This window comes from Phyllosticta citriasiana (genome assembly GCF_038021145.1).
Source record: "Phyllosticta citriasiana strain CBS 120426 chromosome Unknown IWZ02scaffold_9, whole genome shotgun sequence".
Taxonomy (NCBI): Eukaryota; Fungi; Ascomycota; class Dothideomycetes; order Botryosphaeriales; family Phyllostictaceae; genus Phyllosticta; species Phyllosticta citriasiana.
Genome location: NW_027117286.1, coordinates 1,051,361 through 1,079,356, shown reverse-complemented (window position 1 = coordinate 1,079,356; position 27,996 = coordinate 1,051,361). Strand labels below are relative to the sequence as shown.

The 27,996-nt window shown below is 53.9% G+C and overlaps 7 protein-coding genes and 1 non-coding gene across 8 annotated transcripts; 5 read left to right on the top strand and 3 right to left on the bottom strand.

Moving 5' to 3' along the window:
* The first annotated feature begins 12 nt into the window (after positions 1–12).
* Positions 13–2,236, top strand: IWZ02DRAFT_456282 (putative triacylglycerol lipase). Its single transcript, XM_066767846.1, has 5 exons — positions 13–47; positions 182–490; positions 612–959; positions 1,013–1,034; positions 1,088–2,236. Exons 2-5 carry the CDS (start codon positions 266–268, stop codon positions 2,116–2,118), a joined length of 1,626 nt encoding a protein of 541 aa, XP_066621301.1. The 5' UTR covers positions 13–47; positions 182–265; the 3' UTR covers positions 2,119–2,236.
* A 4,231-nt stretch (positions 2,237–6,467) lies between these two features.
* Positions 6,468–7,578, bottom strand: IWZ02DRAFT_456279 (uncharacterized protein). The gene has a single exon (XM_066767844.1). It carries the CDS (start codon positions 7,394–7,396, stop codon positions 7,109–7,111), a length of 288 nt encoding a protein of 95 aa, XP_066621300.1. The 5' UTR covers positions 7,397–7,578; the 3' UTR covers positions 6,468–7,108.
* Positions 7,579–9,394: 1,816 nt separating this feature from the next.
* IWZ02DRAFT_456278 (uncharacterized protein) lies at positions 9,395–10,860 on the top strand. The gene is made up of 3 exons (XM_066767843.1): positions 9,395–10,054; positions 10,107–10,233; positions 10,284–10,860. The coding sequence occupies exons 1-3, from the start codon at positions 9,700–9,702 to the stop codon at positions 10,567–10,569; spliced, it is 768 nt and encodes a 255-aa protein (XP_066621299.1). The 5' UTR covers positions 9,395–9,699; the 3' UTR covers positions 10,570–10,860.
* A 1,681-nt stretch (positions 10,861–12,541) lies between these two features.
* On the top strand, positions 12,542–13,678 carry IWZ02DRAFT_315266 (uncharacterized protein). Its single transcript, XM_066764119.1, has 3 exons — positions 12,542–13,302; positions 13,361–13,536; positions 13,646–13,678. The coding sequence occupies exons 1-2, from the start codon at positions 12,846–12,848 to the stop codon at positions 13,399–13,401; spliced, it is 498 nt and encodes a 165-aa protein (XP_066621298.1). The 5' UTR covers positions 12,542–12,845; the 3' UTR covers positions 13,402–13,536; positions 13,646–13,678.
* Positions 13,679–15,285: 1,607 nt separating this feature from the next.
* IWZ02DRAFT_315105 (uncharacterized protein) lies at positions 15,286–15,853 on the bottom strand. The gene is made up of 2 exons (XM_066764118.1): positions 15,710–15,853; positions 15,286–15,648 (listed from the first exon to the last, which is right to left on the bottom strand). Exons 1-2 carry the CDS (start codon positions 15,736–15,738, stop codon positions 15,396–15,398), a joined length of 282 nt encoding a protein of 93 aa, XP_066621297.1. The 5' UTR covers positions 15,739–15,853; the 3' UTR covers positions 15,286–15,395.
* A 4,691-nt stretch (positions 15,854–20,544) lies between these two features.
* Positions 20,545–21,667, top strand: IWZ02DRAFT_522425 (uncharacterized protein; the record flags this gene model as incomplete). The annotated part of the gene is made up of 1 exon (XM_066770835.1): positions 20,545–21,667. A coding segment is annotated over one exon (633 nt), but the record flags the coding sequence as incomplete, so codon positions are not given.
* A 3,532-nt stretch (positions 21,668–25,199) lies between these two features.
* On the top strand, positions 25,200–26,664 carry IWZ02DRAFT_315053 (putative esterase/lipase). The gene is made up of 2 exons (XM_066764117.1): positions 25,200–26,291; positions 26,392–26,664. Exon 1 carries the CDS (start codon positions 25,314–25,316, stop codon positions 26,196–26,198), a length of 885 nt encoding a protein of 294 aa, XP_066621295.1. The 5' UTR covers positions 25,200–25,313; the 3' UTR covers positions 26,199–26,291; positions 26,392–26,664.
* IWZ02DRAFT_t86 lies at positions 26,664–26,735 on the bottom strand. Its single transcript has one exon. It is a non-coding gene; the product is annotated as a tRNA-Arg (tRNA).
* Between the last annotated feature and the right edge of the window lie 1,261 nt (positions 26,736–27,996).

The window sequence follows — 27,996 nt, the reverse complement described above, 5'->3', positions numbered from 1 at the left end:
GTGCGTGGTCGACCCAATGATGGACTCGATCAAACGGGTATAGACCCGTAAGTCCATCACCTCTCGATTCTCCCGGTTGCAAGGGAGTCACCAGGCCATTGTCTTTACCCACATTCCAGTCTAGATGCTGCTGCTGCTGCTGCTCAAATACTTGTGAACTTGTCGTCTCATGCCCGGCCAGACGCTTCTCTAGCCTTGCTCTCTCTCTCTCTCTCTCTCTCTCTATCTATCTATCTGGCCTTGCGGTCCTGCAGTCGCCCGCAACATGCGCTCCGGCTACCTGGTGGCAGCTTTGGCTCTGAGTCTCTCTGTTGTCCATGGCGTCGATCCCCAGGTCCCCTTGAATTACACCACCTACGAGGGCACACCTTATTCCAACGGAATAACAGCCTGGCTCGGCATCCGCTTTGCTGCTCCACCAACTGGCAACCTGCGCTTTGCGGCCCCGCTCGACCCGCCCATAACTGGTGGGTTTCAGGCAGCTAACCAGGTATGTTGGGAATAAGGTTCTATTAATCTTTAATTCTTCGCCGTGCTCTCTGATTCCTGGATTTGTCTGCCCCCTGGTCCCGGCGTTACTCTGCGATTGGCCCATTGACGCTTATCCGCAGCACGGGCCACACTGTATAGCTACGGCTGCGTCGCCATCCGTCACCACCACGTCCGAGGACTGCCTGTTCCTCGACGTCTACGCCCCCTCGAACGCCTCGCTCAGTGCCAAGCTGCCCGTTTTCGTCTACATCCAGGGCGGTGGCTTCAACGCAAACTCAAATGCCAATTACAACGGCCAAGGCCTGATCGCAGCCTCGGGCCACAACATTGTCGTCGTGACCTTCAACTACCGCGTTGGCCCGTATGGTTTCCTTGCCGGCGCTGAGGTCGCTGCCGGCGGAAGCCTCAACAACGGCCTCAAGGATCAGCTCAAGGCTCTGCGGTGGGTTCAGCGCTACATTACTCGAGTGAGCACACTGCCTGCCCTCTGCAATCAACTTCAATTCTGACCTTGCGATAGTTTGGCGGAGATCCTAATCATGGTGGGCATCCCCAACAACGACGACAACTCTGATGCACTTACTCACCTTGCTAGTTGTCGTTGGTGGCAGCAGTGCGGGTGCCGCCTCTGTGTCTCTCCTCCTGACAGCCTATTCGGGAAGGAACGACGGGCTCTTCCACGCGACTGCCGCCGAATCCCAATCTTTTGCGGCTATGCTGACTAACCAAGAGAGTCAGTATTCCTACGACAACCTAGTCATGCGGACCGGTTGTGCCAGTGCAGACAATACTCTTGCATGCCTGCGCAGTCTTGATGTTGCAGACTTGCAAACTCAAAACATAGCTACGCCGTTTCCAGGTGCCCAAAAGGCCCCACTGTACCCCTATGGCCCCACCATCGATGGCGATCTGGTCCCCGACTACACGCTCCGGCTTTTTCAAGAAGGCAGATTCATTCATGTGCCGACAATCTGGGGAGATGACACGAACGGAGGCTCGACCTTCGCCCCAAAAACTACAGCAACGCTTGGAGAAAGCAATTCTTGGCTGCATGACCAATTTCCACCCCTGACGCTGCCTCAGATACGCCAGCTGAACCAACTGTATCCGGTTGAAGGCACGCCCACGTTCAATGGCACGGGCCGCTACTGGCGCCAGCTGAGCAACGTCTACGGCGACCTGCGCTACACGTGTCCGGGGCTGTCCATCTCGTCCATCTCCTGGCGCGCCGGCCTGCCCTCGTGGAACTACCTCTGGAACGTCGAGGATCCAGCCCAAATGGCCCAAGGCTACGGCGTCCCGCACACGGCCGAAGTCAACGCCATCTTTGGTCCGGAAAACGTGGCCAGCGGTGCGGCGCCCGTCAGCTACTACAAGGGCGGCGTCAATGCGCCCATTGTCCCTGTCATCCAGCGATACTGGACCAGCTTCATCATGTTCCTAGACCCAAACCCGTATCGTGCGCCGGGCACGCCGCAGTGGGAAACATGGCGGCCCGCGGTCGAGGACCTGGACGGCAGTCGCTTGATTTTCCAGACCGGTGCTACGAGGATGGCGCAGGTGGATGCGCTGACGAGGCGCAGATGCGAATACACGACGAGTATTGCCGTCGATATACGCCAGTGATGAGTTATGAGTGATGAGTGACGACATTCGGCTTCTTGAATAGACTAATTTCGACAACATCTTGCTTCCCTCTCCATGGTCCATTCCGTCGCGCCTCTCTTTTGCTCACCGCGCAGCAGCAGCAGACGTGTAGTCGACTGTCTCAGTTGACCGCCAAGTCCGCCAAACACATGGCTTCAGCACTATCCCAACCTTTGACGGGGCACCCCAGCATTCGCCCAGCCAAAAAAGACATCAGCCACAATCCTGCTTGCATGTGTCCGTACGCGTGTTCCTTGCATAGCCGCAAGTTCCCGCCGCCGCCGTTGCTGCTGCAAAGTCATCAACCAAGTTTGTTCCTGACTAACTGTCCATCCATCTGGCAAGCCCAGACCACAGCCTCGACAACATGTTTCTCTCAACATGTTTCAGGGCTGCGCGTTTGACGGAGCTGTGGCGTAAACGAGAAGTCTCAGACGTCCGGATTGCTGCGGTACTCGCGGATGCGCTTGGCCTCGTCTGGCTGGCTGGTTCTGCTCACTTTCCGCTTTTTGATTCTCTCTCTTGTGTACACGTCTGGAGCCAGCTGCTCGTCACTTTGTTGCATAAGTTAAACTGCTCTACCCTATCCTATCCTGTCCTGTTCTGTCCGGTCCTGCGCCGGTATTTCCCGCCCTCCCACTCCTCCTTCCCCTCCCCCTGCCCGCCTTTTACTCATCCATCCCGATAGCTACCAAACAAACGAAGCAGCAACCAACCAACCAACCAACCAACCAACCAAATACCAAACACGCTTAAACTATTTATGACAGCAATCGCGCGCCACGCCGCTTGCGATCGCTCTTTCCAGCCCGCTTATCACGACACCAACGACGTCGGCATGCAGGGAAAAAGGTTGGGAGTATGCGCGCGGCGCGGGGGTTGCGATTAAGGTAATAGCCAGGTGTGGAGGATTGTTTTTGTGTGTGTGTGTGTGTGTGTGTGTGTGTCTTTTTTTAGAACTAAGTAAGCAAGCATTTGAGCTACTGATGACGCATTTCTTGTGTCTTTTGTTCCGCTTGCTTTGCGGAGGGTTGAGACAGGATAGGGCAGGGCAGGATAGAGTAGGGCAGGGCAATGCAGGGCAGGGCAATGCAGGGCAAGGGGTGTGTATGATTTGAGCCTCTTGCTTGCTTGCTTGCTTCTATACATATGCTGAGGTTCCGTGGAGAGGGAAGGAGAGTGGAAGAGAATGGGGACGGACGGACAGACTGGCTTACTGACACGGGTCAGAAAGTAAAGCAAGCGTAAAAGAGCCGCATATCTACCTGCCTATTCATCATCATCATCATAATCTTGGTCGCCGTCGCGATTAACAAGTGCTGCTGCTACTGCTGTTAAAAGTAACCTGGATGCGTCGTTTAGACTGTGTAGTTGTATGCCTGTGAGTCTGGTTTGTGTGAGTAAAGCTGGAGAGTTAGTTGGATGCGCTATGTGACGTTCATGCATGTAGGTCCTTGGCGCACGGGACCTGACTTACCTGCTATACCATCTGGATCCTGCAGTCTAGACATAATATCTCTACTATGGTAGGTGCATCGTGAGTTAGTATCCACCTGCGAATGCATAGATACAGCACTGTGGCAGCTGCCATGGCACGTTTAAAACCTGGCGTGCGTGTGTGTGCGTGCGAGGAGATGGGAGCAAATGGGGTGTTTTTCTGATCAGTGATTAATGGCTACTATGTACTTACTCACTGACCAGTCGAGTCGAGTTGAGTCCAATCTAGTCCAGCCTGTCCATAGTGCAGTGCAATACAGTCAAGCCCCATCTGGACTTTCTCTTCATGAAACAGGCTCCCTTAACCGCTTGTTCGCGCGCAACGCAACTCATCACATTGCAGAGCAAAGCAGAGCAAGCAAGCATCTAGGCCGGCCGACCACTCCACAACCACCCACTATCCTCGCGCCGCCACAGCTGTCAGCTGTCAGCCGCTCATCGCAATGTCTCACTGCCTGCCTTCACGGCACCAACCACGCAACCAGCCAGCCAGCCAAACCTTCCGGTGAACATTCGGTCAATCAGTCGCGCCTGGCTTGGCAAGCGCGAGCAAGCAAGAGAACAAGGAGCGCCAGCCAAAAAAAGGAGGGGGAAAAAATCCCCCGCGTTTAAACTCTGCGAGAGCAATGACTGTTTGCGCTAACTACCTGACTGGTCGGCTACCTAGGTGGTCAGAACGGCAGCTGAGTCGTTACCGCATCCAAGGGTGGCGTGGCTGACAGCGACAGCAGCAGCAGCGGTCGTCGGCGGCGTTTTCGAGGATGGTCGGTTCAAGGGATAGGTAGATCGGTAGGGAGAGGGAGAGGGAGAGGGAGAGGGAGAGGGATAGGGATATCCCCGCACCAACCATTGTCAAACTTTGTTTTTTTCCCGCTGCCTCGCTGCCTGCCTGCCTGTCTGCCTGTTGTCTTTTTGCCTTGCATTGCGGCGGCGGAGGCGCAAAAAACTTCTGAAACAGCGAGTAAACCGGCAACCCGGGAAATTAATTGGGCGAAAGAGACAGACAACGCGGCTCTGAGCTGTGCGATTGGGCGTCGATGTCTCTTTTTTTGCGCTTTTGATCTGTCTGGTTGGTTGGTTTCTGTGTGAATTTTCCCCCTTGTGTTTTTGGGTTTGTGTGTGTCAGCTATTTTTGTTGTAGTGCGATCGTTGCTGTCGGAGCTGGAGTTGGAGTCGGGGTCGCTGGGCTGAGGCGCCAAGTTCGTAGTCACTGTCACAGTTCCTTGCTTGCTAGGGCGGAGAAGATGCGCTATCAGGTGTCCGCCTCGGGACGAACGAGGACACGGCGGCTTTGCGCGCGCGCGCCTCGAGTCATTGCGCTGCTTTCACCGCTGCACCTGCTGTGGCGATCCACACACAAACACACATACACCCAGGGCACCTTACCGGCAGGTGTTTTCGAGGTCTAGAGGCGTGGAGAAGGGCGGAATCGAAAAGTGTGGAGAGCAAGGTGTTTGATCTCCACTGTTTGCTCCACCCCCGACTTGTCTGACGGGCAGCACAAGTTTGTATGTAGCGCCCTACGAGGATTTGCATTTCTCTCACTCTTCGGCTCCACACCGCCAACGACCATGTGTACTCGATCAATCATGAGCGATGGTTGACCTGAAGCGGTCGGTGAGCGCAGGATCCTGTGGGTCCAATCAGTAGACAGGCAAGTCACACTCCACCTCCTGACCCTGCGAAGCTCTGTCGGGCGGACAGATATGCAGCAGACGCCTAACGGAGTCCGTCTCGATCACGAGCACGCAACTCGACTGCCGCGCTGAAGGCTGGGCAGGGCCGCCCACGATCTGCGGCATCTTCCTGCGAGGCACTCCAACCACCAAGGGCACGAGAAGAGGCTGAATCTGCTGCTATGCCAGGCCCGCCGCGCCGAGCCGCGCAGCGCCGCGCTGGACAAGGCGGCGTTTTGCTTTAAGGCTGTCAGGCAGGCTGGCAGGCTGGCAGAATGGTAGACTGTTGGACTGTAGCTATCGCCGTCGCCACGCATGCCGCCACGGCCCACTGTGCATACTCCAGCCACGCTGGGCGTTCCGTTTCATCTGCTGCAGGAGGTGCTGTTGTGCCAGGGCAAATGGCTGATCATTCCGGCTCCAGGAACGACGGCGGCGAGCTTGCGCGGTGTTCTCCGGCTCGCTCAAGTTTCGGCCTGATGCAAGAAAGCGAGCGGCGAGGCAGCAATGGTCGGGACAGTGGGCGAGTGCGAGAGCTTAAACGAGAGGTGGGCAGGAGAATAGGAGAGGCTGAATGGCGCGGAATACGGGAAAAACACATGCCAGAATCCATTGTGCCGTATGATTGCTATCCGGAGTTGAGCGGGTGATCGGCGCATCGAGCAGACCTGAAGCAGGAAAGAAGTGAGGCAGGCACGGTCACCCTCTGTTCTGAGCGCATCTCACCCCTCCGGAGCACAGTGCAGGTGAAGCTTGAGATGGGGGGATCCAGGAGTTGCGGGCGCGTATCGTCGTCGATAACACAATGGAAGACGGATCTGACTGGCTGGATAGGTCCTCCGCTGCTGAAGCGGCCGGCCGGACTCAACGGAACTCCGGCGTGGCCAAATATGGTATTGTCAAGCAGAACGGCGAGCAGGCAATTCGGACTCGGCATGAGGCTGAGCGTTGACCACCGCTCGAGCAGGCGCGAGACATTGCGGGGGTGGAGATCAGATTGATCGACTTTGTCAGCGCTCCGCCGTCAAGCTCGCATCTGCCACGCAGGTGTCTCAACAACTGCTCAGTCTCGCTGATGAGTTTCTGTTCGAGGTGTTGTGATAGTGGGAGCCGTAGTGGAGGGGTCGAGTCATTCTGGGGAGAAGGTACGGAGGCGGTGGCTCACGAGGCGCAGCCGATGAATGGCCATGTCTCATCATGTGACAACTAGACACGACAACAGCAGCCCCCTTCTCTTCCAGCATGACAGGACAACACCCGTCGTCTCTGTCTCAATGTCCATCTTCGCTCACAGACTTCCGCTGCTTCCAGACTGCTCGTTGGAAGCGCAACACCACCGTTCGTGCGTTTGCCCAGCCAAACACCATTTTCCCCTTTTATTCACTTCATCCTTTCTCCACGACCACGGCCGCGCCAAGGGAGACGAACACACCGCCAGACTAGACAGATGTCCTGCTTACTCTTGATCGTCTTTGCTCGCCCATCCCCGTCACGCATCGGATCGGCCCTCGCGTGCTTGCTCCCCGCAGCCCAATCCCGGCCCAACCCCTGACAGCCTCCTCCCCATTAAACCTCATAAGCTTTTCAACGTTGCCCAAGCGAGCAACGCCAGCGGCCCTTTCCGACCAATCATACAATTCGAGGCCAGCCTCGTCCGCGTCCTGCCGAAACGAGTACTCGATTACTCCCCACACCCTTTTTTCTCTCATCTTGATAGAGTTTGCCTGTTGCGGGGCGCTCCTGGCCTTGATACACGTCGTGCTGTGCCCTGGTGCTGGTTGCTGCTGCGGCTGTTGCTACAGCGAGGCAACACTTGTTGCTGTACTCTTAGTCGTGGGCTCTTTTTGTTTCACTGTCTCTATTGAGTTGCTGCTGTTGCTGGTGTGCACGTGCCAAGAAGATTTGGGAAGCACATGGTGACCCAGAGCATGCAGAGAGTATTTCAACGCCCTCCTTGGTTTCCTCCGCGTCAATGCGAGCGCCAAATCAGCCGAAAGGCTGGAGAAGCGAACAAGAAGGCCCAGCCTTGCCCAGACAGAAACAGGCAGGTGGGCTAGTATTTTTAGGATTAGAGTCAGGCTCATGGGCAAAGTGGTCGTTGGCGGCGAGCTTGGGGAGATGAGGGTGCGGCTCTGTGCGCGATAGGCGCATGGATGGGGAGCCTTGGTCGCGCTGTCCCTTTCACTTGTGAGCCAGGGGTGCGCATCGCGCAGGCGAGCCGGCGCAGAGTCAGCCTGCTCTTGTCATTCGTCGCATAACGCTTTACAATCTTCTCCATCGCTGCTTCAATGAATTGCTGCGATACTGTTGATGGTGCAGAGTAGAAAATGCCACGTACACAGCATCCGCTCACCTGACTTTACCTGACTTTACATGGCATGCATGAACTTACAGCCACTTCATCATTCTGCGCGCCCCCGATCAGTGTGCCTGCTGGTCTTGTCCGCAGCCACGCATATCGAAGCCACCGCGTTGCCCGGTTGGTTAGGTTTGTGGCGCAGAGATCACCGTCATTCGCTTTCAATGGAGTCGCCTCCTTTCGCACTTGGGACAAGCTGGCAGGAGAGTTGATCAAAGTGGACGGATAAAACGCCATACGAATGCGTGAAATTGACGTCTCAAAAATTTCAGCTCAGATGGTGATTGGGTGAACGTTGGAAAATGCGGAGGCGGAGGCTTTTGCAATTCTTGAGCCTGGAGCCGCTGAACGGTTGGCGTGAAAAAGATTGGAAAATGTTTCTCTGTTGTCCAGGGCTCTCACCGTTTCATGGTTGTTTCGTCTTCGAGATGGAGGTCTGGGTGGAAAAATGATCGCGGATTTGCGCTGACGACAACAATTCGAATCTTTACGCACCAAATTTAGCACTTTCATCATGCAAAGATCTGGACTGAGAGAAGACATGCAAAGCCAGCGCAAGTCTACGGGGCAACAGCTTCACTGTGCCTCTAACCTTGCCAATCGACTGAGCGAAAATGTCTCCTTGAAATACGTCTTTATCATCCTTGGTCGGTCTACTCGACCAAAGGTCTTGCGAGCGTAAGAGTCGGACAGCCCATGTGCTGATTCGGGTTCTGGCAAAGATTTCCCTTCACAGCCTTGCAAGACTGTGAATAAGAGCCATCCTCAAAATGGCTCGTGTCCAGAAAGGTGGCAGTGAGCTTGACATGTGATGGCCACACAAAAGTCAAGGGAAGGCCTCCGGTTTCAAGTCGAGTCGAATTGGCAGTACTTCTCACTCGACGTAGCACCGCTGTGCGGAGAGTGCAAATCAAGTGAGAGCGATGGTAGAGACTCGGACGCGGTGGGACGTGCTTGATGCTGTCGGGGAACCTGTCCCACGGTTGCAGCCGTCGCGGTGTCCCTGCATTTGCAGAGCAAACACAAATTCTTTTCCTGATCCAACAGCCGCGCCTTCATCCATTTGGTCACGGCTTAGCTGAACAGTAGCGAAGTGTGACAATCCAGCGCAGGTAACCTACTTGTGAGTCGCAAGTCCGAGAAGTCTCTTCTGTCTTACCAAGCTAAGCATTTGCTCCAAAATGGAGAGTAGTCTGTCATGAGCCTCGGGGCTTCCGCTTCTGATCGCCCTGCAGACGCGAAGAATTCCGGTCTCTGATGAATTTCAATTCCGAGAGTCGATCTTATAGCGACGAATCTCTCTTCAGACGAATTTTTATTCGTGCAACTTGCCTTTCTCGTCAATGAGGAATCATACGACGACCTGTCGCACAAGAAATCTGGCGAGGGATCAGTTGACGGTTCTCTGTCAGTGCGTCTCCCCTGTGGCACCTGTCAAAAGTTGTTTGCGAACCATCATCCCTTGTTGCCCTTGTGTTACCTGCGCTGCGGGGCCAAGCTCGAAAAGGCATGGCACGATAGCACGTATAAGTAGGGAAGAGTATTTCCAAATATTGTACATTGCTGCGAATACCAATTCTCCAAAGGGGCGTCGATTAAGCCGAAGATTGCCGCAAGGACGGAGAAGAAGTTCACATTCCCTTGTTAGAAGCCCCGGCAGTTGCAAGGCCAGACATTTTTGGCAGCGGAGCGCCTCGTTCCGCAATACGGAAAGGTGCATCTACCCGTCGATTATTTGACGCGCTTCTCGCGCGCGGTGAGAATCCAAATGATCGCTGACCAGCTCATCCCCTCGACTCACTGTGCTTGGTCGAAGCATTGGACACGGACAACTGCATTGTTGCAATATACTGTATATGGTAGTAGCACACAGCTTATCAAATGGCTGCGTTGGGGTTTGGGCTACCAGGGCCGGGGCTTTGACTGACAGGACAGGGTCGGTTTTGACAGAGCATATAAGCCTGATATACGCGCCAAAAATTTGTGAAAATCATCATACACCAAATTATTTTGGCTTTAATCGGCATCATGGCCTCGAACCTTCCTCGCGATTCTCGTCTTGCGACCTGGCTGAGCGCTTGTAAGAGTCGCTCTAGCTTTGAGCTCTCTACCACTCCAACCCCTTACTCGACATCCTCCTTCTCCAAGTCGAGTGACTTTTTGCCACCTTTTCTTGGCCTTCTTCAATGTCAAAACGATATCGATGTAGCCATTGCACAGTTGGAAAGAACGCAGAGCATTATCGATGTGCAGTCACAACTGGCGAGCATGCGCCTGCGTTTTCAAAAGCTGGTCCAAAATACCAGCGTAGAATTTTGGAAGAACTCAGCACGCATGGGAATCGCTGCGATGCCTTTTGAGGAAATTCGCTTCGACCAGAAAGGCAAGTTGAACCATCTTCCACGTGGAGAGGCGCTAACAGAGATGACGTCCAGGGTATCTGCCCAGTCCAAACGAGGTTTCGAAAGCAGACGAGGGCGATGTCGATGAGGACGAAGACGTGTCGTCTGAGAGCGAAGAAGAGGACAACGAAGAAATGGATCCCAAGGAAGCGTGGACAAGGTCGGTTGCGGCACGACACAGGTACTGGGATAGAGCTGATCCGATTCCAGGTTTCAACGCACGCGTCACATGCACATTTTGCATTACGCCGTGTCTCGACACCGCGTAGGAAGGTTGATCGCCAACGTAAAGGGAAGCGGAAGCATGATTCTCCGACAACAAGTTCAGGCAGGCGCGGCGCCTCCAGCGCTAAGAGGCCAAATCATCGCCGAACTCGAGACGATAGCAACGGCAGCAAAGGCAGAGCTGGAGCGAGAAGTCCTGGGAGAGTCGGGAGCAACGGACGCATATCGGGTCGCCATGATTGCCGTTCTCCAAGACGAGCTTCGAAATTGATGGCGCGAAAGGTTGCAATTGTGGGCGTTTGAATGATGGGCGCTTGGGCGTTGACTTCGACCTCTTTTCTAGCCAAATGATTGACGGATATCCAGTATTTTAGGTCATTTTCTAATCCAGAATCACTTCTAGCGATTGAACATTTGTCTCTTTGTCGTGCACATGTCAGCGTTATCGAAGTCAGGGCGGGCAGGCCCTTATCCACACTTCTCACGCCATCAACAGACCCTTGAGCAAAGCTTGGTAGCTAAGATGCAGTCGCTAAGACGGTTGTTTATGATGGAACAAAAGATGGAAAAGATTGTTGTCGGTTTCCGACCTGACGGCCGTGTCGAGTCGGTGTTTGTTAGGCCACTGCTGGGCCGGAATTCATCCGGCGCGCCCTTTCCTGATTTGGACCAACACAAACCTCGACAACAATCTCAGTCCCAAGCAAATCAACATACGGAGCTCTTCTGGACAGTCTGAGCGACACGAAAATATCCAGTGGTAAATCTCAAGGTACGCTAGCGACGATTTCCATGTCTGGCCTCAACCTCGAGACTGCAACATCCATTGGCACCTGAACGTCGGCAAAGATGACGTCTGCTAAACTGCAGGGCGCGGAATTATCTCCGAAATTTCGCTTCCATGGGCAACTGGTGCAAAATTAAAGGGCGTGTTTTCTGAACGTCGCTCATCAACTCTACTTCCGAGATGCCAAGAGATCGTCCAAGACGCGTCAAGTACTGCTGTCTTGAGAGAACTCAGTCGTTGGAGTCGTTGGCGGAGTTGGCCCGCAGATACAGTGGAAAGTTTCGGTCGCAGTCCAGGGCCAAGGAGGCTGTGTCACCGTGGCGTTCTCACGACACGCCTTTGGGGGCTCATCAACTCAGAGTACCAGGGAAAGGCGAGCTACTCGAGAATGGCAAAGGCAGAGACATTTTACGGCCGAAATCATGGACCTTCATCAGAGCCAGCCGTCATCCAAGTGAGCGGGCCGCGCATCAGGATGTCTAGGTAAGTCGGCTTGCAAGCGCGCCAGTCGAAAGTCGTTGACCCAGCCGACGTGAATGCCACGCCACGCCCCTCACAATTTATTGTCTTCGAACACCTCGAGCGCACATGTGGGATGATGGGTCGAGAACGAGTCAAAATCTCTCCACAACGGAGACCCCCGCCTACTGGAGTCGATAAGCGGGCAAATGGGATTTGTTGCCAAAGATCCAACGCAAGCATTCTCGATCAGACCATCGTGTATGCCACACTTTAGAATCTGGGATCTCAGATCTCATGTTCTCCGGATCACAGGCTGCCGAAAGCCGTCCGTCACAGACACAGACCAATGTGACGAAGCACAGACCAGTGGTCTCGAAGGGGGTCGGTGCTTCCACGCCTCCTTTTTGAGCTTTCAAAGCACATCATCCGGCACCCGAGGCTGGATAGAATCTTTTGTAACAATTGGTCATCGTAGCAGCACTTGCTCGCCCGCTGTCAGGACTGAAACAAAAAGCAAAGGTCGAAATGGCTGGATCAAAGTGCCGAGAGTTTGCAGCTACCCTTGGCGCACCCAGGCAGCGTCGGCGCCACGCGCTTACTTTGGGATTGACGATCAGGTTCAACTTGGCACCCGCACCAGTTTCCCCACACTGAGCCGCGTGCACAGGAAACCGTTGAAAACAGGCTGATCAAGAATCCACTCCTAGGTTCCACCACACACGCCCTGACTATCGACTGAGAAGAGTAAAAGCACCCGCCCAGATCCACTCTCAGGAACCAGGCATCAAAGCAAGGGTGGGTGGGCACTGACATACGCCCGTAGAGGGCCGCATTCCCAATTCTCCGAGCTGCATCTGCGGTGCCTGTGGTGACCGTTTCGAGTCAGAGGGGCATAGTCGTCATCAGCCACGAGATTTCGGGGTGACAATCCCCTTCATGCATACCCAGGAACCATCGACGAGCTCTCTCCAAGCGGGATCAACCACGTCTTTTACATCTTCTGGCACAATTTTCCATACATGAATACGGCGGGAGCTGCGGGTGGAGTTTTCCGGCGCTCAGGGCAACAGCATGCTCGACTATTACGTCGATCACCTACCAGTGTTGGCGGGGGCCGCATGTGACAGTCCCAGGCCAGACCACATCTTCCATCATGCAAGGTTGCGGCGGCTGTGGTAGCTTGGGGTTGCGGGGGTTTGAGTCAGAGACACGAGCGTGCTGCCCGGAGATATCGTAAAAGCGTGGTTAGCTGCATAGGTGCACATGTCTTGGGAAAGAGGCACTGGCCAGGGGTGGAGATGAAGCACCTGCACGGTGAAAGCTGCTGCATGGCTGTGGTGATCCTGGAGGAATCATGGTCTCGTTCCTGCGTGAAGCTCGAAATGGATATGTTCCAGCCGCGATCAACGACGCCGCAAGGGAGGGGGCTCGTCATTAGGGGTCTTCGTTCTGACCTACCTGGGATGAGAGAAAGGATTGCGACTAGGTGCTTGGCAACTCCCGAGCCGCATACGATGGATCTTGTCCCCAGGATCGACTGGGCTCGCATTCGGTCTGATCCCCTGATGTTCTCTAGAAACCTGCCGTTCAACGCGTTTCGATTTACGAAGCCGCGACGCTTCGACCTTCCAGTCATATCAAGTCAAGAACGAACCGGCTTGCGATGTAGCTCGGGGGAGAAGACTCCGAATTCTACGCCGCACCCCTTTCGATGTAGCCGTGTATTCTTCAGTTGGGAGGCACAGCCTCTCCATGGTTCGTAAAGTGCAAGAGGATCGGTGGAGTTGAGTCCTGGACTTATTGGAGCATCAAGTGGACCCGTCTCCCGTGAAGAAGAGCGGAATGATGCTCTGAATCTAGCCCTCTTCAGACGTGCAACGACGCCTGAAACTCGGAATTCACCGAAGGGCTTATGATTGAGGGTCAAGATGATCCTGAGAGAGGAATAGATCTGTCCAGGGTACTTTGCCTCGTCTCGTGGTCAACCAAGTGAGCCGCCATTGATCTTTTTTGGAGCCGACTGTTACTGTTAATGACACTTGGACCGCAAAGTGCTCTGTCTTCCATTGCGTATGTCACTCTGATACTGACATTGCAGACCATATATCTACTTCTTGCGGAAACATTTGCGCTTCCTTGTGGTCTGTGGTAGTTACCACGACCAGGGGGTTATCACGGAGCGGATTCAATAAGCCAATGAGATTGGCCCATATTGGAAAAGTCGATGCGTGAAAAAAGGAATTGGATTCGAATGGTATCACGAGGAACCTTTCATATCAATGCGACGGATTAGTCTCCATGCGCGAGAGGTATGGCAGGATCCATTTAGCTTGTCGGATAAGGCCGCGCGCCTGGATTTGGACAGAGACCACCATTTTATTCTTGACTGAACTCGGGGAGAAGTTAAAACTTGTCGGTAGCTTTGACGCAAGACAATTGAATTTGCAATACTCACTACTTGGAAAACGCGCCAAGATTAAGATGGGAGACAAAAGTAACTAGGCGCTGAAAAGGAAGACCACCGTGAGAATTCATGGAAAGTATCGGGGGGGGGGGGGGGGGGGGTGGGGGGTTTCGGACAGTCTAACTCCGTCCTGCAGAAACAGTAACATTGAGAGATGTGGTCACTGGGAAAGACCCAATGGCTCGCATCATTGAGGATGTAATCAAATTATCTAGCGCCATAATGATGATTCAGAGTCTTGAAGAGCAATGATTGGGTCCAAAAAATCAACACCACAGACCAAGTCCTTTCGTTGCAGTCTTGGCTGAAAAATCGAATGAGATCTCGGCGCTTTCATGCTCATCCACCCGGCACTCGGAGACAGAAGACTACTCCAAAGTCTCCTCCGCGGAGCCAAAAGTCTGGGCGTCCTTCGCTCGAGACGAGGGCTGCTAAATGTCTTGTCGCATGACCTTGCGCAGTTGCGCCATCGGCAACCACTCCGCGTGTCCAATTTAAAGCATTCGCATGTGTTGGGTCCATCGGCTCATCGTTGCAGCTGGAGTACACCATACTGTATCAGCAAAAGACGTTGTTGGACGCTGAAGACGTCAGTATACTTCTTTTTATGACGTCGAGCCGCACTTATAAGGATTACGGAGTTTGGCAGCGGTGATCAGGCTTGCGTGACCCCCACAGAGCTGTTGCGTCATGGAGGTCCGCTTCCCAAAGCGTTCAGACGCCCGACGGGCGGGAAGGGGCGGAACTTGAGAGATACAGCGAGCGATGAAGTGCCCAGGAGGATAAGCGGATACGATGACGCAGGGAACAACTTGAGGATGAAAGCCAACGGCGAAATCACCTCGTTTGGAGAAACCAACCGAATCTCAATCGAGCGGGCGGCGCTGGGGAGGGGGGACCGCGGACTTGATCCGCCCCCCTCTGCGTCCTCGACAGGCGTCCGCCAGCCGCAGCTGTCAGAATCAGGGCTAAGCCACAGGGTCTTTTCGAAAGGTGTTCCGCGTCGCGCGCCAGTCACTTCCGTCCTGAGGTAGCTGAGGCGACAGACTGATAGGTGGACTGTGCCCCCGTATCCAAGGAACGCATGGGCAGGCTGACCAGGTAGCAAAGCAATCAACTTGACCAACTTACTCTTCCCTCCGCAGATGCTGACGCGCAACGTCATTCCCGACCCCAACGGCTAATTATGCCGGTCTTTTCCCATAACATCTCTTTTGAGAATCTGCAAACGTCGCAGACTGGTTCTCCACATTGCGGGATAAATTACGGACATGGATGCCGTTGTCTTGTCCAATGATGAAACCTCCGCTGCACGCCCACGGCTCGGGAAAGATCTTGGTCCCTCGTTGGAGTACTCCAAAGCAGTTTGGAGTGCACAGCCCGTTCAGGCCTTGTGGTGTCCAACGCCACGCAAAAATCGCCTTGGGGTACGTGACCGCAGGCTCAGCCACAGTGCCACAGCGCTGCAGTTGCAACGGCCATACTGTGATACCTGATGCAGACTGAATTCTGGGACAGCGTCGGACATCCACGCGGTTGCGATATCCGAAGACAGACATGTCCCGCGGACTTGGCCGAAATTTCTGTTGCACAACTGGATCAATCCGAATGCAGTCCAGCACGCAACAAGGCATGGGCTCGAAGTTGATTGAGTTGGCGGGTCAGGCGACTAGGCAGAAGGTTTCACAGAATACTCACCTCAATTCTATCAATGCTCTCGGAGACATCGAAGCGCTGTGGAGGCCTTGCTGACTGCAAATCGGTACCTATCGAACCGACTGCTGGGCTGAAACAAAGCCGGGGTAGGAGCGGGATCGCTGTCTCGCGTGCGTGATTTGCGACCTATCTGTCTTTGTGGCCAAATGCGTCAGCTTGTTCATGCTTCATCCCCGGCGGTTGCGCGAGCTCCAACCATTGATTTGGAAGACTACAGGAGCATGCGCTCCTTCGGCTCAATGACTGAGCAGGCACCAAGATGTGTCGTGTAGAAAGTATGGAGCCGCAGCACGGCTGGCAGCCATGACCCAATATGTTTTGGACTCAGCTTGCGGACAGGTCTCATTTCCATCTGGAAGCGGTTTGTGGCTTCAGAGGCAACCTCTAGTGTAATCAGTAAGCATGTGCCGAGCTCGACGACTGGAAAGGAGATGCGTGCCTTTGGATGTGACGAGAGTAAAACGTTTCGCCATTCACTGTGGCGGGACACTGGTCCCCGTTTGACAAGGTTACACAGGAAGATAGCAGGGCTATGGATGCCAGCTGACCAACTGGAAACTGCGGAATTGCGAAAAGAGCGCGTTGACATTACTGAAGACATTGAACGATTGAATGGAATAGCAAAGGCGGGAATGACGGATTTCAAGAGTCCAATTGGTCTCAACAGCTTCCAGTTACCATTGTGCACGTGAAGTGTGTGATGCATGACGTCTTTGGTACGAGAGGCCTCACCGTCATTTTGCTCTAGCGGGCAAGAAGTTGGGTCTGCTGGGGTGGTTTCCATTGCACCTGGTCCATCCTGACCATCACCAAGCGCAGGTGATGTTTGAGTCAAACTGATACGTCTCGTGAGCAATTCGTGCCAGGTTTTTCTGCACCGAAGCCAGCTGCATTAGCATTCGGGCCGTCGGAGAGCAGCCCATGAAGCTGCAACATCGCAAGGTCTTTCTGCTCCCAGACTCTGCCAGCAAAAGTCTGTGGATATGTGAGCATCTCTTTTTCTGTCAGTTCTGTGGACGAAGGCTTTCACGACGGAAACTGAATGTCCCACTCGGCTCGAGCTTGGCCCTGGTCTGGATGCAAGGTACCGAACAGCTGGTTGACCGGTCGCCGCAATGTCTGCAGCTTCAACATGGCTTTCTGTGTTGGCAGGTCAGCTGGTAGACGCAAGCGTGACAGAGCAATGGGGCAGGTGAGTCTCGGCTTCCAAGCGGCCATGCAGTTTCATGACGTCCAACCACAGGTTGGAAGACGTCGAGGTTTCGTTTAAGTCGTCGGAGAAATCGGCCCGTGTGCAAGACTGGGCTTCCTTGTCTGAGTTTTGTGACTGGTTTCAAGCGGTCAAAGTTCTGACCTGACGTCCACTACATGGTAACAAGCAGAATCAGTGTTCACAACCCTGCCTTAGCTCGCTGCAGTCAGAACTCGGGCTTTCCGCGTTGACATGGAGACTAGCTGACCCACTGCTTCTGGATGGTACCATGTGGTGCGTCCCATCTTGAACGTGTTCTAAGATGCCACGAAGTTTGCCTCACCGCCGAAGCGTCGCTGTTTCTTTGGTCTGGATCGTGGGATCTTGGCCCACTGTTAGAGGCGGAGTTGCTGCGAGAATGACACGACTTGGTCGCATCTACAACCCCAAGTCCCTGACGACCCAAGCAGCTCTTCCGGGGAGATTTTTCACTCAACAGGCGAGCATAGCCACTCCTTGTTTGCCCCCAGGACCCATTAGGTGCCTTATTTCTCTTGAATTGTCCAGGGTGGTTGGGCAGCAATTGCTCCAACACGTTGGATAAGCGACTCGTACGTGTCGGCGACCGAGGAGGCAGTCCGGTTGAGATGAGTGGAATGACATCTATCCCACTGCAAGCACAGCGAAGGCGCCGGGAGAGTGGAAATTGCCTGTGGGATGTTCAGCTCCGGGCGTCTTCGTCGTTGAACATTCTTTCTCGAAGAGGGCACTGTTGGTAGGTCTCTCGTCAGTGTCTTCGAAATTGTCATCATCTTGCTTTTCCTCGACTCTGGATATTGGTGTTTGCAGTGTTGGTACCTCGCTGTGCCGCACTCTCTCGGGGTTGAGACCAGAGAGTCGGCACAGAGACGACCAACAGCTGTTCTGACGTAGGCAACCCCATCTATTCCGTACGTTCCTCCCCAACACACACCCAGGGTGCACGCGCCCAATCACGCCACCGAATAAGCAAAGAGCTTTGACCCGGGGCCTGAGCTCTTTGCTCAGTAGTCCACCGCCAGTGCGAAGAAGACCGTCAATAGACTGTATGGGCTCTGCACGACTGTTGCCGCAAGTGTTGAATCAAACGTGCTGGAGGTCTCCAGTGACCGGCAAAATGAGGCTCACGGCCCATGAGGAGAAAATGGGATCACCCAAACCACAGGGCCATTCGGTCCCCCCAATGAGCACCACCCAAGCTCACGGATATCCATCCAGTCCTTCCACCACTTGGTTCGGCCTCGGCCCGTCGCCGTCGGTGGGTGAGAGGCCACAAATATCGCTCGGCCCTTCCCGTCTCCGTTCGCCTCACAGGCTCCGCAGGGACCATTTTCTACACAGCCATGACCCAGCAGCTATCTACTCCACTTTGAGGCACTCGCCCGCCCTCTCCACCGCCGGCGTGCGCTGTTGGTCCTGCGTCGGCGATTTGCGAACGATGCGGCACAGCCCTCCGCGCGTTGCTCTCGGTTTCGAGTACGACGGGGGCCGCTCTCCTTTCTGCTCGACGCGTGCGTTCGCTGCGTGTCATGCCCAAAAAAAGAATTTTTTTTTTTTCATTTTACTTGGAATGGACAAGCGAAAGGGTTTCGAGGAAAAAGGAAAAAAATAAGCAGCGGCGGAACTGGCCCGAGATCCGAGGACTTGGCCGCCCAAAATTGCAACGGTGAGGCTTATGGTGACGGAACCACGCCCTTCCGAATTTTTTGTACCACTGGAGGTTGTTGGTGGTGACAAACTGGCTCCACAGCAGCTGATGCTGAGCCTGCGCCTCTGCCAGTGTTTGCGGGTGGGTGTTGTGGACTGCGGGCATGCCATGAGAGCCATGGAATCAAGATGTCTGGCCCCTCTAGGCTCGATCCACTCACTGGACGAGACGCCGCCTGTTGGCTGCATATTCCTTCATACCTGGCCTCATGCAGGGTATGAGCCACGACAGTAGAAGCAACTGCAAGATATCCATGGGAGTTGCAGCAGAGATCCTCAGCAAAAGCAACAGGGTGATTCAAGTCGGTGCTGAGCTCTCAGGTCGACCGATCATATCTCCACATGGAGCGTCACATCCAGAAGCCGAAAATGCCGGCATTTGGGGGCTGCGGAACCTCACCACCAGACGGAAGAGTGATTCGAAGAAGCGAGTGAACAATTTCAATCCCTGTATTCGGCAGCAAAGAGAGATCGCAGTATCTAGCCTCGATCTCGGACTAGGGTCTCCGAGGGACCATGGGCCATTAGCGTTCCCGAATCACGGCGCATGAGGAGATCCTTTGGCCAGCCCTGTGCTCGCGTTTGATTGTTGTCCAAACCTCATCAAGCCTGGCGATTTTTACGCTGCCAATGCAAGTGCTGTCGCATTGCCAATAAATTGCAATAACGGGAAGCTGGGGATGAACAGTGGCGACCTACTTTATTTCTGAGCACCGACGTCTGACAGTTGTGTGTCTAAGCGGCGTGCGTCTGATTGGTCATTGGTGCTAGAGACGATCGCTTGAGAGGGATCCGAGCATCCAGGCCCCGAGGTCATGCTGGCACAAACCGTGTCAAAGCGTTCGCGACTGCTGATCGTACCTGTCTGTGTGACAGTGTTATTTTTTTTTTTTTTTCTTCGCTTCTGCCGTCTCGAGTCTTGACTGCGATCCGGAGTGATGACGATGCTTATGGGGGCTTGTTGGCTGTGCCGCCGTGTCATACCCATCGTCAAGTCTGCCTTTTTTGCGGTGAGTGTGGCGACATTACCCTGATTTTCTGCGATATGTCGTTTGACACGTTTTCTGTGGTACGAGGAGCGCAAGTGATTGGCTGCCACCAACCATGATGCCTCTGCCATTTGGGCCAAGCTCACATGCGAGCTATGGCCGCTCAGACAGGGGTGAAGACGCCTTGTGATGCTCCCTGGGTTCCTGGACGAAAACAAAAGTTGCAATGGCCAAAGCGCTGGGCGTTGTATTGCCCCAGAAACTCGACAGTCGGGATCTACCCAAAAGGTACAGCGGATGTGAGGATGCCTGCACGCGGCGAAGCCACTCTGTCTACCGGGACTCTCTTCTGCAGATGTTCGCCTCTAGACGGCATCACGTTAGCCCCGACGCCTCTGCATCTTGGCGTTTTAGACATCTCCTGGTAGGTGGGAAACGATCCGTCGGGAGGGCTCCGTCAGCCCCGGTCAGCCAGAAGCATGCTTGCCCAAGGGGCTCAGGGGCCTTGGTGGCATTCGTGGAATCCGAGTGCATTCCCGAGAAGTCTGTATCTTGTCGAAATAACGTTCGGACGTGTTGAGGTAAAGACTAGCAATGCTACCGATATAAGCGTGGGGACGAACGATTTTTGTCGTTCAACTCCCCACTCGGGTCGACCTAAGCTTGAGATAGAAAAGAGAATTTCTCGACTCTACCGCTCGAGGGCTGCAGTCGAAGCGGGCTACAAGATGTGCTGCTCATCCAATTCCGATCTGAAGCCAAAACAACATCTTGTCTGACAGGACGTCCGTGAATCATGACTGAGTTTGGAGACAGGGTCAACACCTCATTGGGCACATTTTTTCGTGTGCCTCTCTTGAGGCGTCCCCGTCCCCACAGGCCGCTCAAGCAATTTCAAATCAATCTCTTTGTTGTATGCCAACTGCGACCCGCCCTCGCGATGCAAAATAGTCCAAAGACAGGATCCGACGCTCCAACACCGTAGTAGAAAAAGAGTATGCCCAAAGAGCCACGCCAAAAACCCAAAAACGACGCCAAAAAGCCGCAGCGTAGTATTGAATCAAAGTTGCGGGGGAATGTGGTCGATGCGAGAAGGGGGTATCGTCCGTCCAGAATGCAGCAGGCGTCAGGTCGAGCTTTCCATCTTCAGAGCAGCGTTGCGCGCCCGCACTTCTTTTGCGGCGGCTTCTTCCTCGGCGATCCATCTGGCCATCTTTGCCTTGTCGACAGGCTTGCCGTCGGCCAGCCATTCTGACCACTCTTTCCAGACGACCCATTCGGCGCTGTCGGGATTGAGGCGGTCCAGCATGAGATTGATTTTCTGGGGGTCCTCGTTGAAAGTCATGGGCGGATGGATTCTCGTGTCACTTTTGGCACCGTGCGTGTCGGTTCGACCAGCTTCGGCCACGGAGTTTTGGGTTCTGTGGGAGCTGTCGGGGGAGAGGATGCTCGAAATCGACATGTTGTGCAGCCGGCGGGGCTGTTGTTGGGCGTGGGATGGCGACGAAGAGAGCATGGAGTAGTTTTGAGCAGTGGGTGATAGCGACTGGGGGGACGCAGCAGGCGTTGGAAGACCGGTCGAGCTTTGAGAGTTGGATCGAGTGGGCGACGGATGATTGTAATTTGAGTGTCGATAGCTGGACCCGGCTCCACCCTTGCCATGGCTCGCATCACCAAAGGACGACATAGTGCAGCACGGCCGCAATGACGACGACTGGGGGGATGGGCAACAGGTGGAGAGGGGCTGTTTTTGGAAGAGGGTAAGAGCAAAGTTAAGGAAGCGGGCCGGTCACGCTTGGTCGGGGCGGTATCAAGGATTGGGAGGCGGACGAGGTTGTATGTGCGAAACTGGGGGCAGAGTGGATGGCCGGTAGGACGAGCATAGATATACTTCGTCGTCCTTGCATTCTGCCCCATCGCTGCTCCACGCCCATCCTCCAAGCGCGGGCGGCCCACGCAAAGCAGAGTACGCAGTACGACATCTGGTGTCCACCGTGACGACCATCACAGCTGAGTTTCTGCGCAGCAACAGCGGTCGCGACGAACACGGCTGACTCGCGCAGAGTCGTCGTCTTGCTGCTTGCTTGGGACAGCGCCGACGGCCAGGAATGCGGCAGTGGCAGGGATGCAAACCTTCTTTTCTCCAGCGCCTTGCCTCGGCATTACCGTCCGACTTGGTCGACTGCTGGTGTTGGCTGAGATGGCATCGCGCCGCGAATCCGCGATCACAAGCAGCCCACGGCGCGGAGCTGAGCTGCATGCTTACATCAACGCCCACCCGTCTTTCTTTTTTGGATGACACACAGGAACGTGCCCATCTCGCGGCGGGCGGGCAATTCTCCAGCACACGGGCTCCGAATTTTCGCCCAGTGCATATCCACATCCTGGCGCCCGCCGCTCTCGCGGAAATGGCGCACAGAACCGGCCTGCAGAACGGCCCATTCTTGCGGAGCTGGAGCCGAACATGCTGCTGGTGCGTTGTCTCTTTTCATGTCTCCAAGGGGGTCGCAGATGGAAACTTTTGGCAGCCAGCAAGCAGCGCAGCGGTGCAGCACAGCAACAGATCTCACAGGCGCCGGAGCGGACACGCCCACATGGAATGGCTGATCCTCGGGTGACTTGCCACGCATCCCACCAACACAACCCTTGGTTCTGTCTGTCCGGGGGGGTTGCCAGTTGCCCGCGGAGGGGGGGGGGGGGGGGGGGGGGGGGAGCGGCAGAAGTACTGGTGGTTATCGCGACGTGAGCCCCTCCCTGGCTCGTTTACCACCGGGGGGCGACACCCCGCCGCCGAGATCCGCCTGGGCTGGCGCCTGCTTGCTGCTGCTGCTTGTCGACGGCGGCCGGCCTTGCGCCGAGACGTTCCCGGAACACATTGCGTTGCTGTCGTCTCTCACCAACACAAGCGATTGCCAAAGCACCATGTATGCGGGGCACATCATCTTGCTTTTGTCCATCCTCATCCATTCCGTGACTGATTGACGGCGCCTGCAAGACGCGAGCGGAGCCCACATCGATGCGTCGGTCTGGTTTTAATATTCGGCCCAATTTCTCCCAACCGCCGTAGCCGATTGAGGCAGGACAGGATCATCCTCCAAATGAAGCCCGCCGCTGTGCGCTTCCACAGAGGGAGAAACAACCATCGATCGAGCTCACGTCTGGACTTGACGAAGCGTGCTGTCGGGCCTGGCAAACCAAAAGATGGCGCTTGGTGAAGTCCAGCAAGCGGGTCTAGGTAGTTGTAGTTCATGACTCCCGTGAACCCCAAGATTTTCCCCAGTGCGGAACAGGCTCCGATTCGGCAAAATCTCGCCATGGGCTCCTCGTGCGCCTGTGGAGGCAACTTGGGAGCCGGGGACCAGATTTTGGTTGGGAAAGGGAATCCATCTCCCATTGCAGCTACAGGGGATTCGACGAGTATTTTCCCCTTCTCCATGGCAGACCAACTTAGCAGCAAGGACCCCGAGTAACACAAAAGCCTTTGTCACGCGTCTGGAAGGTCCACAAGCAGCGGGCGTTGTTGGGCTGAGCGAGTCATAGTGAGCGCGGACGGGCGGATGATCCAGCGGATGGTACGGGCCTGCGCGTCATACCCGCCGGCTCCATCCATCCATGTGCTAGGCAGGCTTCGCGCGCGGGAGGAGCGCGGGAGGGGCGACAGTTCCGCGCGGATGCAACCAGGCAGTCTGCCTTATCACTCCACGCCACGATATCGCGGCCAAACGCCCGATGCCACGGTCGGCTTCTGATCCAGCATGTTCCCTGCCAACAAGAGACCCTGAGTTCCAGTGTAACGGAGACCTGATCGAAGAGCTGTGGAAAGGACGACATGCGGGTCTCGCTCTCATGGAGCATCCGTCGCGCTGCTTGTCGACTGCGTCTGAGCGCTCCACAGCAGTTTGCCAGCCAAACCTCTGAGCAAGACCAAAGGATTCGGCAATCGACTGCCTCTGGATTCCATCGCCATCGTTACTCGCACGCATGTGATGGTCCGTCGTGCATGGGTCCTCCTGCTGCTGCTCCTCAGTTCCTGGATGACATTGGTAGCCGCTGCCACGGGACGCTCCCAACTTCTGCTAGGCCCGGCGGGCCGGTTGCTCCGACCTGCTGAAGCTGTGCTCCGGACGTATTTCTGGAGACGGCGCGAAATATGCAGGTAAGCCCGATCTATCCACTTAGGCCATGGTTTCTTCGCCGTCCACATTGACCGCATGCCATCGGAAAAACCGACTCCCCGGCGATTCAAGATCGATTCGAGATCGGCTTGAGATCAAACGGCAAGGGTGGGTCTCGAGCGCTCAGACAAATGGTAGTTTTGAGACGGCGGGCCTCGAGGAACCCATCAGATCGGATAGGGTTGGATACGAGGCGGTGAAGATGGAGCAGATGACGAGGAGCTGACTGGTGTCCACGATATTCGGTGCGTATGACCATACAAATTGGGCCAAGAAGAGAGCGGTGTGAAGGCAGAAGGTTGCGCAGAGGAGAAGGAAAGCTGATGCTGTTGGCAGAGACGAATGGTTCGCGGCCACGGCGCCGCCGCAGCTCCCGCGCCTCGGCTTGCCGCATGCCTAAACGAGACGCGTTAAATCATGGCCGCCTGCATTCAGTCTCACTCTGAACCTTGTCGACAACTAACAACCCACCGCCTCTTGCTTTTTTTTCCGCCTTTTGCTCGCTGTTAACCGCTCTTTTTCTGGAATTCAAACCTTGCGAATCACGTCAACAACCTCCAAAATAAATCATGAACCCAGTCCTCGATCGTGCCACGAGCCCGATGCCACGACTGCTGGGCTGCTCCTCCAAGCTCTGCATGGAATAGACAGCATCATTTTCTGCGCTTGAGACTGCCTCTCCTGCCGTGCGTGCTAGAAATACCTGGTTTGCGCGAGGCGTAGCAAAGAGCTATGACATGAAGCAGGGCTTGAACGTGGCATATTGCGCATGCAAGATAGCTCAGCTTCCCTTCGTCAAGAGCAAGGGCTTGTGGCTCGCTTGCGTCGTATTTGCGATCGACAACCACTATCGATCCAATCGCCTGACCATTGCAGACACTTTACGGCTGATGAGGTCAATCAAATTGCTGACCGGTGAACCAGCAAGGCTTGATGGAAGAAGTTGTGCCACACAACAAATCTTCTCGGAAGAGCTCGAGCATTGGAACCCCCCCCCCCATCCGCCTTCTCTGCCTAACGTCTCGCTTTCCTCGTCCCTCAATACAGCTAGCTTTCGGAGCTTGACAAATGGTCGAAATTCTTCTCACCGTGATGTCTCCGTCCATGCACGCAGCTTTTACCTGTCTTTTGCTGCGCCAAAGCTCGTTCATAATAACTCGAAAAGGGGCCAGTTGGCTGTTCACCACGGCAAAATCGCTGAAGGCCCTACATTTTTGTGGCACTGCCAGAATCACCACGGAATGTTTGCAAACTGATTGATGTTGCATGTTCGAAACGGGTCGCGCATCACGAATACCCGGCGGCCTCTGACGTGCCTCGGTCCAGTTTTGGTTGGGTGCGGGTGCGACCTGTGCCGAACCACGAACAACACAGCAATCGAACTCCTCCCCTTCGTCTTGACATAATAGCCAAGTCAGAGCAATCTCATACCACTTGGCAATATCCCCCCTTTTTTGACCTTTGCGCACACGGCTTCTTGCAAAATGGGGTTAAAGAGTTTCTTCAAGTATCTTCGACTGAAGATTCTAGTAACGCTCATTCGGTTGGGAATCAAGCTGAAGCCGAAGAGAAAAATCACAGTAGACAAGGTCTTGCAAATACCGTCAAGAGATGCCAAGAGAACCATCAAAGCCCACGTCTACCAATCCCAGTCTCCTAGTCCTACCCCGGTCCTCGTCAACTTTCACGGAAGTGGTTTCTGCCTGCCGCTGCACGGCAGCGACAACGTCTTTTGTCAAGAGGTTCGCGACCAGACGAATTACACAGTCATCGATGTCCAGTACCGCCTCGCACCCGAGAATCCCTTCCCGGCCGCCCTCAACGACGTTGAAGATGCTGTAAAATGGGTCCTCGAGCAACCGGAAGCATTCAAGCGCGACAATGTCGCAATATCTGGCTTCAGCGCCGGCGGCACCCTCGCACTGGCTACTGCTTCATCCGTTTTCCCCAAGGACACCTTCCGTTCTCTTCTCACATTCTACTCCCCGACGAACTTGGCCATGATGCCAGAGGGTAAGGCGGCGCCTGATCCAACCGGTACTCCTCTGCCTGCCCGCCTTTGTAACATCTTTGAAGACTCGTACATCCCCGAAGGTTTCGACAAGAGAGATCCGCGCATCTCCCCGCTCTTCGCTCCGCCTGATAATTTCCCCCGGAACGTTATGATTGTGACGTGCGCTCAAGACTCGCTGGCTCACGAAGCAGAGGAGCTCGCCAAGAAGATTGAAAACGAACCAGGTCACTTTGTTCTTCGAAGGAGGTACGACGGTGTCGGCCACGGCTGGGACAAGAAAGCCGAAGAGGGCACTCCAGGTGGAGAATCCGTCGAGATGGCGCATGCACTCGCTCTGGATTTACTGCGTCGCTGATTGCACCTGTTGCTATTGTCGCTCACCGGAGAGAGCGTCGACGACATTCTTGTATCCATAGCATCACGGTCTGGAATTGAATCTACAAAATCTGTTAGCACTCAATCACGTCTCCAGCGAAGTCTCTCCGAGGTTGCGAACACTCTGAGTCGGCGTCTGGGACCATGGATACAGTCAGTTTGACCAGCGCCAGGGATCTCTTCCAATTCCATGCGAACATAGCGTCCGTGTCGAGCTCCGGCGCAAAAATCTCGCAATTTCATCTTACTCTCGATTTCTGGGCTGGTCATTCCATCCGTTCTCCCATTTTGTTCCGCCGAGGCCGCCGAAGTTCCGCCCGAAGTCCCCGCCCCGCTCCGTCCCGCCGCCCGAGCATTGAAAAAATAAAAAGAAAAAATTTTTCACCATTACGACCGCCACAACACTTCCAATCTCTTCTGCTCACTCTGTATCAGAGCAAAAAGATGACCACTGCAGGATTCGAACCTGCAATCTCTTGATTCGTAGTCAAGCGCCTTGCCATTGGGCCAAGCGGCCGGTGTTGGTGTTGAAGTCGGAGGGGCTTCATCTTGCTTGTTAGAGCAGAGAACGCAAAGAGAATCTATGTGCAGCGCTAATTCTGCGCTCTATTAATTAATTATTTTACGTCTTACTAGAGCTATAGGCTATCTAAGACGGAGCTATCTATAGGGGATACTATATACGTTTATAAGGTAAGTAGGGATGCCTAGCTAAAGAATCTTATATAATAAGGTATAATTCTTAGTATAATATTAGTATAGGGTTATTATAGATAGATAGTTTATCTAGGCTCTTTTTAGGTAAGGGGGGGCTAAGAACTAGCCTTCCTACTATTATCTAAGTAGATAGGTAGCATGAAGTAAGAGTAAGGAAAGAAAGGGGAATAGGAAGAAGGCATATATAGAAAAGTAAATATAGTATAGGGTAGTAGGTAAGGTAGATTATATATATACTCTACTATAGCATTCTAGTACTATCCCTAATAGTACTATTTTTAGTTAGCGTTATATAATACCTTTCTTAGTACCTATAAATGTAAAAAAGGCGGGTAAGGTTTTTAACTAGTAGTATATATCTTCTAGCTAACTAGTATAGTTAGCTAATACTTATTATAGAAAATAAATAACGCTAAAGAACCTAGGTTTAATCTATATTAATGTTACTTATAATTTAATCTAGCCCTATTACTACTATTAGATGACCGTATATTAATATTATTACTAATAATAGAGCTCTATATACCGCCCTAGCCTAGGTATACTATATAGATAAATAGTATTAAGCCCTTACCTTACTACTAAATAGTTATCTAATTATTATTAGGAGTAGGAGGATTTAGCTAGAGTAGTTACGGAGTAGTCATCTAAGCTATGTTAACGCCTTCCTAATCTAGAGGGCTAGGGTCTTAGTAGAGGCTCTATATAAGGTAGAGGAGGGGTATAAGCCTAGAGGGTATTAGGTAGATTATAGATAAAGGGGTCCTTTCCTTAATTATCTTCGGTTAGAGGGGTTCTAGGGTAGTGCCTACGGGAACTATAAGTAGGGGGATTATAGAGCTTATTATTCGCTCTACTAGTAGAGATTAGAATAGATTCTCTCTTCTTCTTTTTACTCTTCTTTTTTTCCCTTACGATTAATTAATTAATTAATTAATTATTTTACGTCTTACTAGAGCTATAGGCTATCTAAGACGGAGCTATCTATAGGGGATGCTATATACGTTTATAAGGTAAGTAGGGATGCCTAGCTAAAGAGTCTCGTATAACGAAGTATAATT

Coding starts and splice junctions, on each gene's coding strand:
- IWZ02DRAFT_315266 (XM_066764119.1), top strand. CDS start 12,846: ATGAAGCACCTGCACGGTGAAAGCTGCTGCATGGCTGTGGTGATCCTG. Junction 13,303..13,360: donor GGAGGCACAGCCTCTCCATG/GTTCGTAAAGTG, acceptor TGGAGCATCAAG/TGGACCCGTCTCCCGTGAAG.
- IWZ02DRAFT_456282 (XM_066767846.1), top strand. CDS start 266: ATGCGCTCCGGCTACCTGGTGGCAGCTTTGGCTCTGAGTCTCTCTGTT. Junction 491..611: donor GGTTTCAGGCAGCTAACCAG/GTATGTTGGGAA, acceptor GCTTATCCGCAG/CACGGGCCACACTGTATAGC. Junction 960..1,012: donor TTCAGCGCTACATTACTCGA/GTGAGCACACTG, acceptor ACCTTGCGATAG/TTTGGCGGAGATCCTAATCA.
- IWZ02DRAFT_456278 (XM_066767843.1), top strand. CDS start 9,700: ATGGCCTCGAACCTTCCTCGCGATTCTCGTCTTGCGACCTGGCTGAGC. Junction 10,055..10,106: donor AATTCGCTTCGACCAGAAAG/GCAAGTTGAACC, acceptor GATGACGTCCAG/GGTATCTGCCCAGTCCAAAC. Junction 10,234..10,283: donor CCCAAGGAAGCGTGGACAAG/GTCGGTTGCGGC, acceptor ATCCGATTCCAG/GTTTCAACGCACGCGTCACA.
- IWZ02DRAFT_456279 (XM_066767844.1), bottom strand. CDS start 7,396: ATGAGCCTGACTCTAATCCTAAAAATACTAGCCCACCTGCCTGTTTCT.
- IWZ02DRAFT_315053 (XM_066764117.1), top strand. CDS start 25,314: ATGGGGTTAAAGAGTTTCTTCAAGTATCTTCGACTGAAGATTCTAGTA.
- IWZ02DRAFT_315105 (XM_066764118.1), bottom strand. CDS start 15,738: ATGTCTCCGAGAGCATTGATAGAATTGAG. Junction 15,649..15,709: donor AGAGCATTGATAGAATTGAG/GTGAGTATTCTG, acceptor ATCAACTTCGAG/CCCATGCCTTGTTGCGTGCT.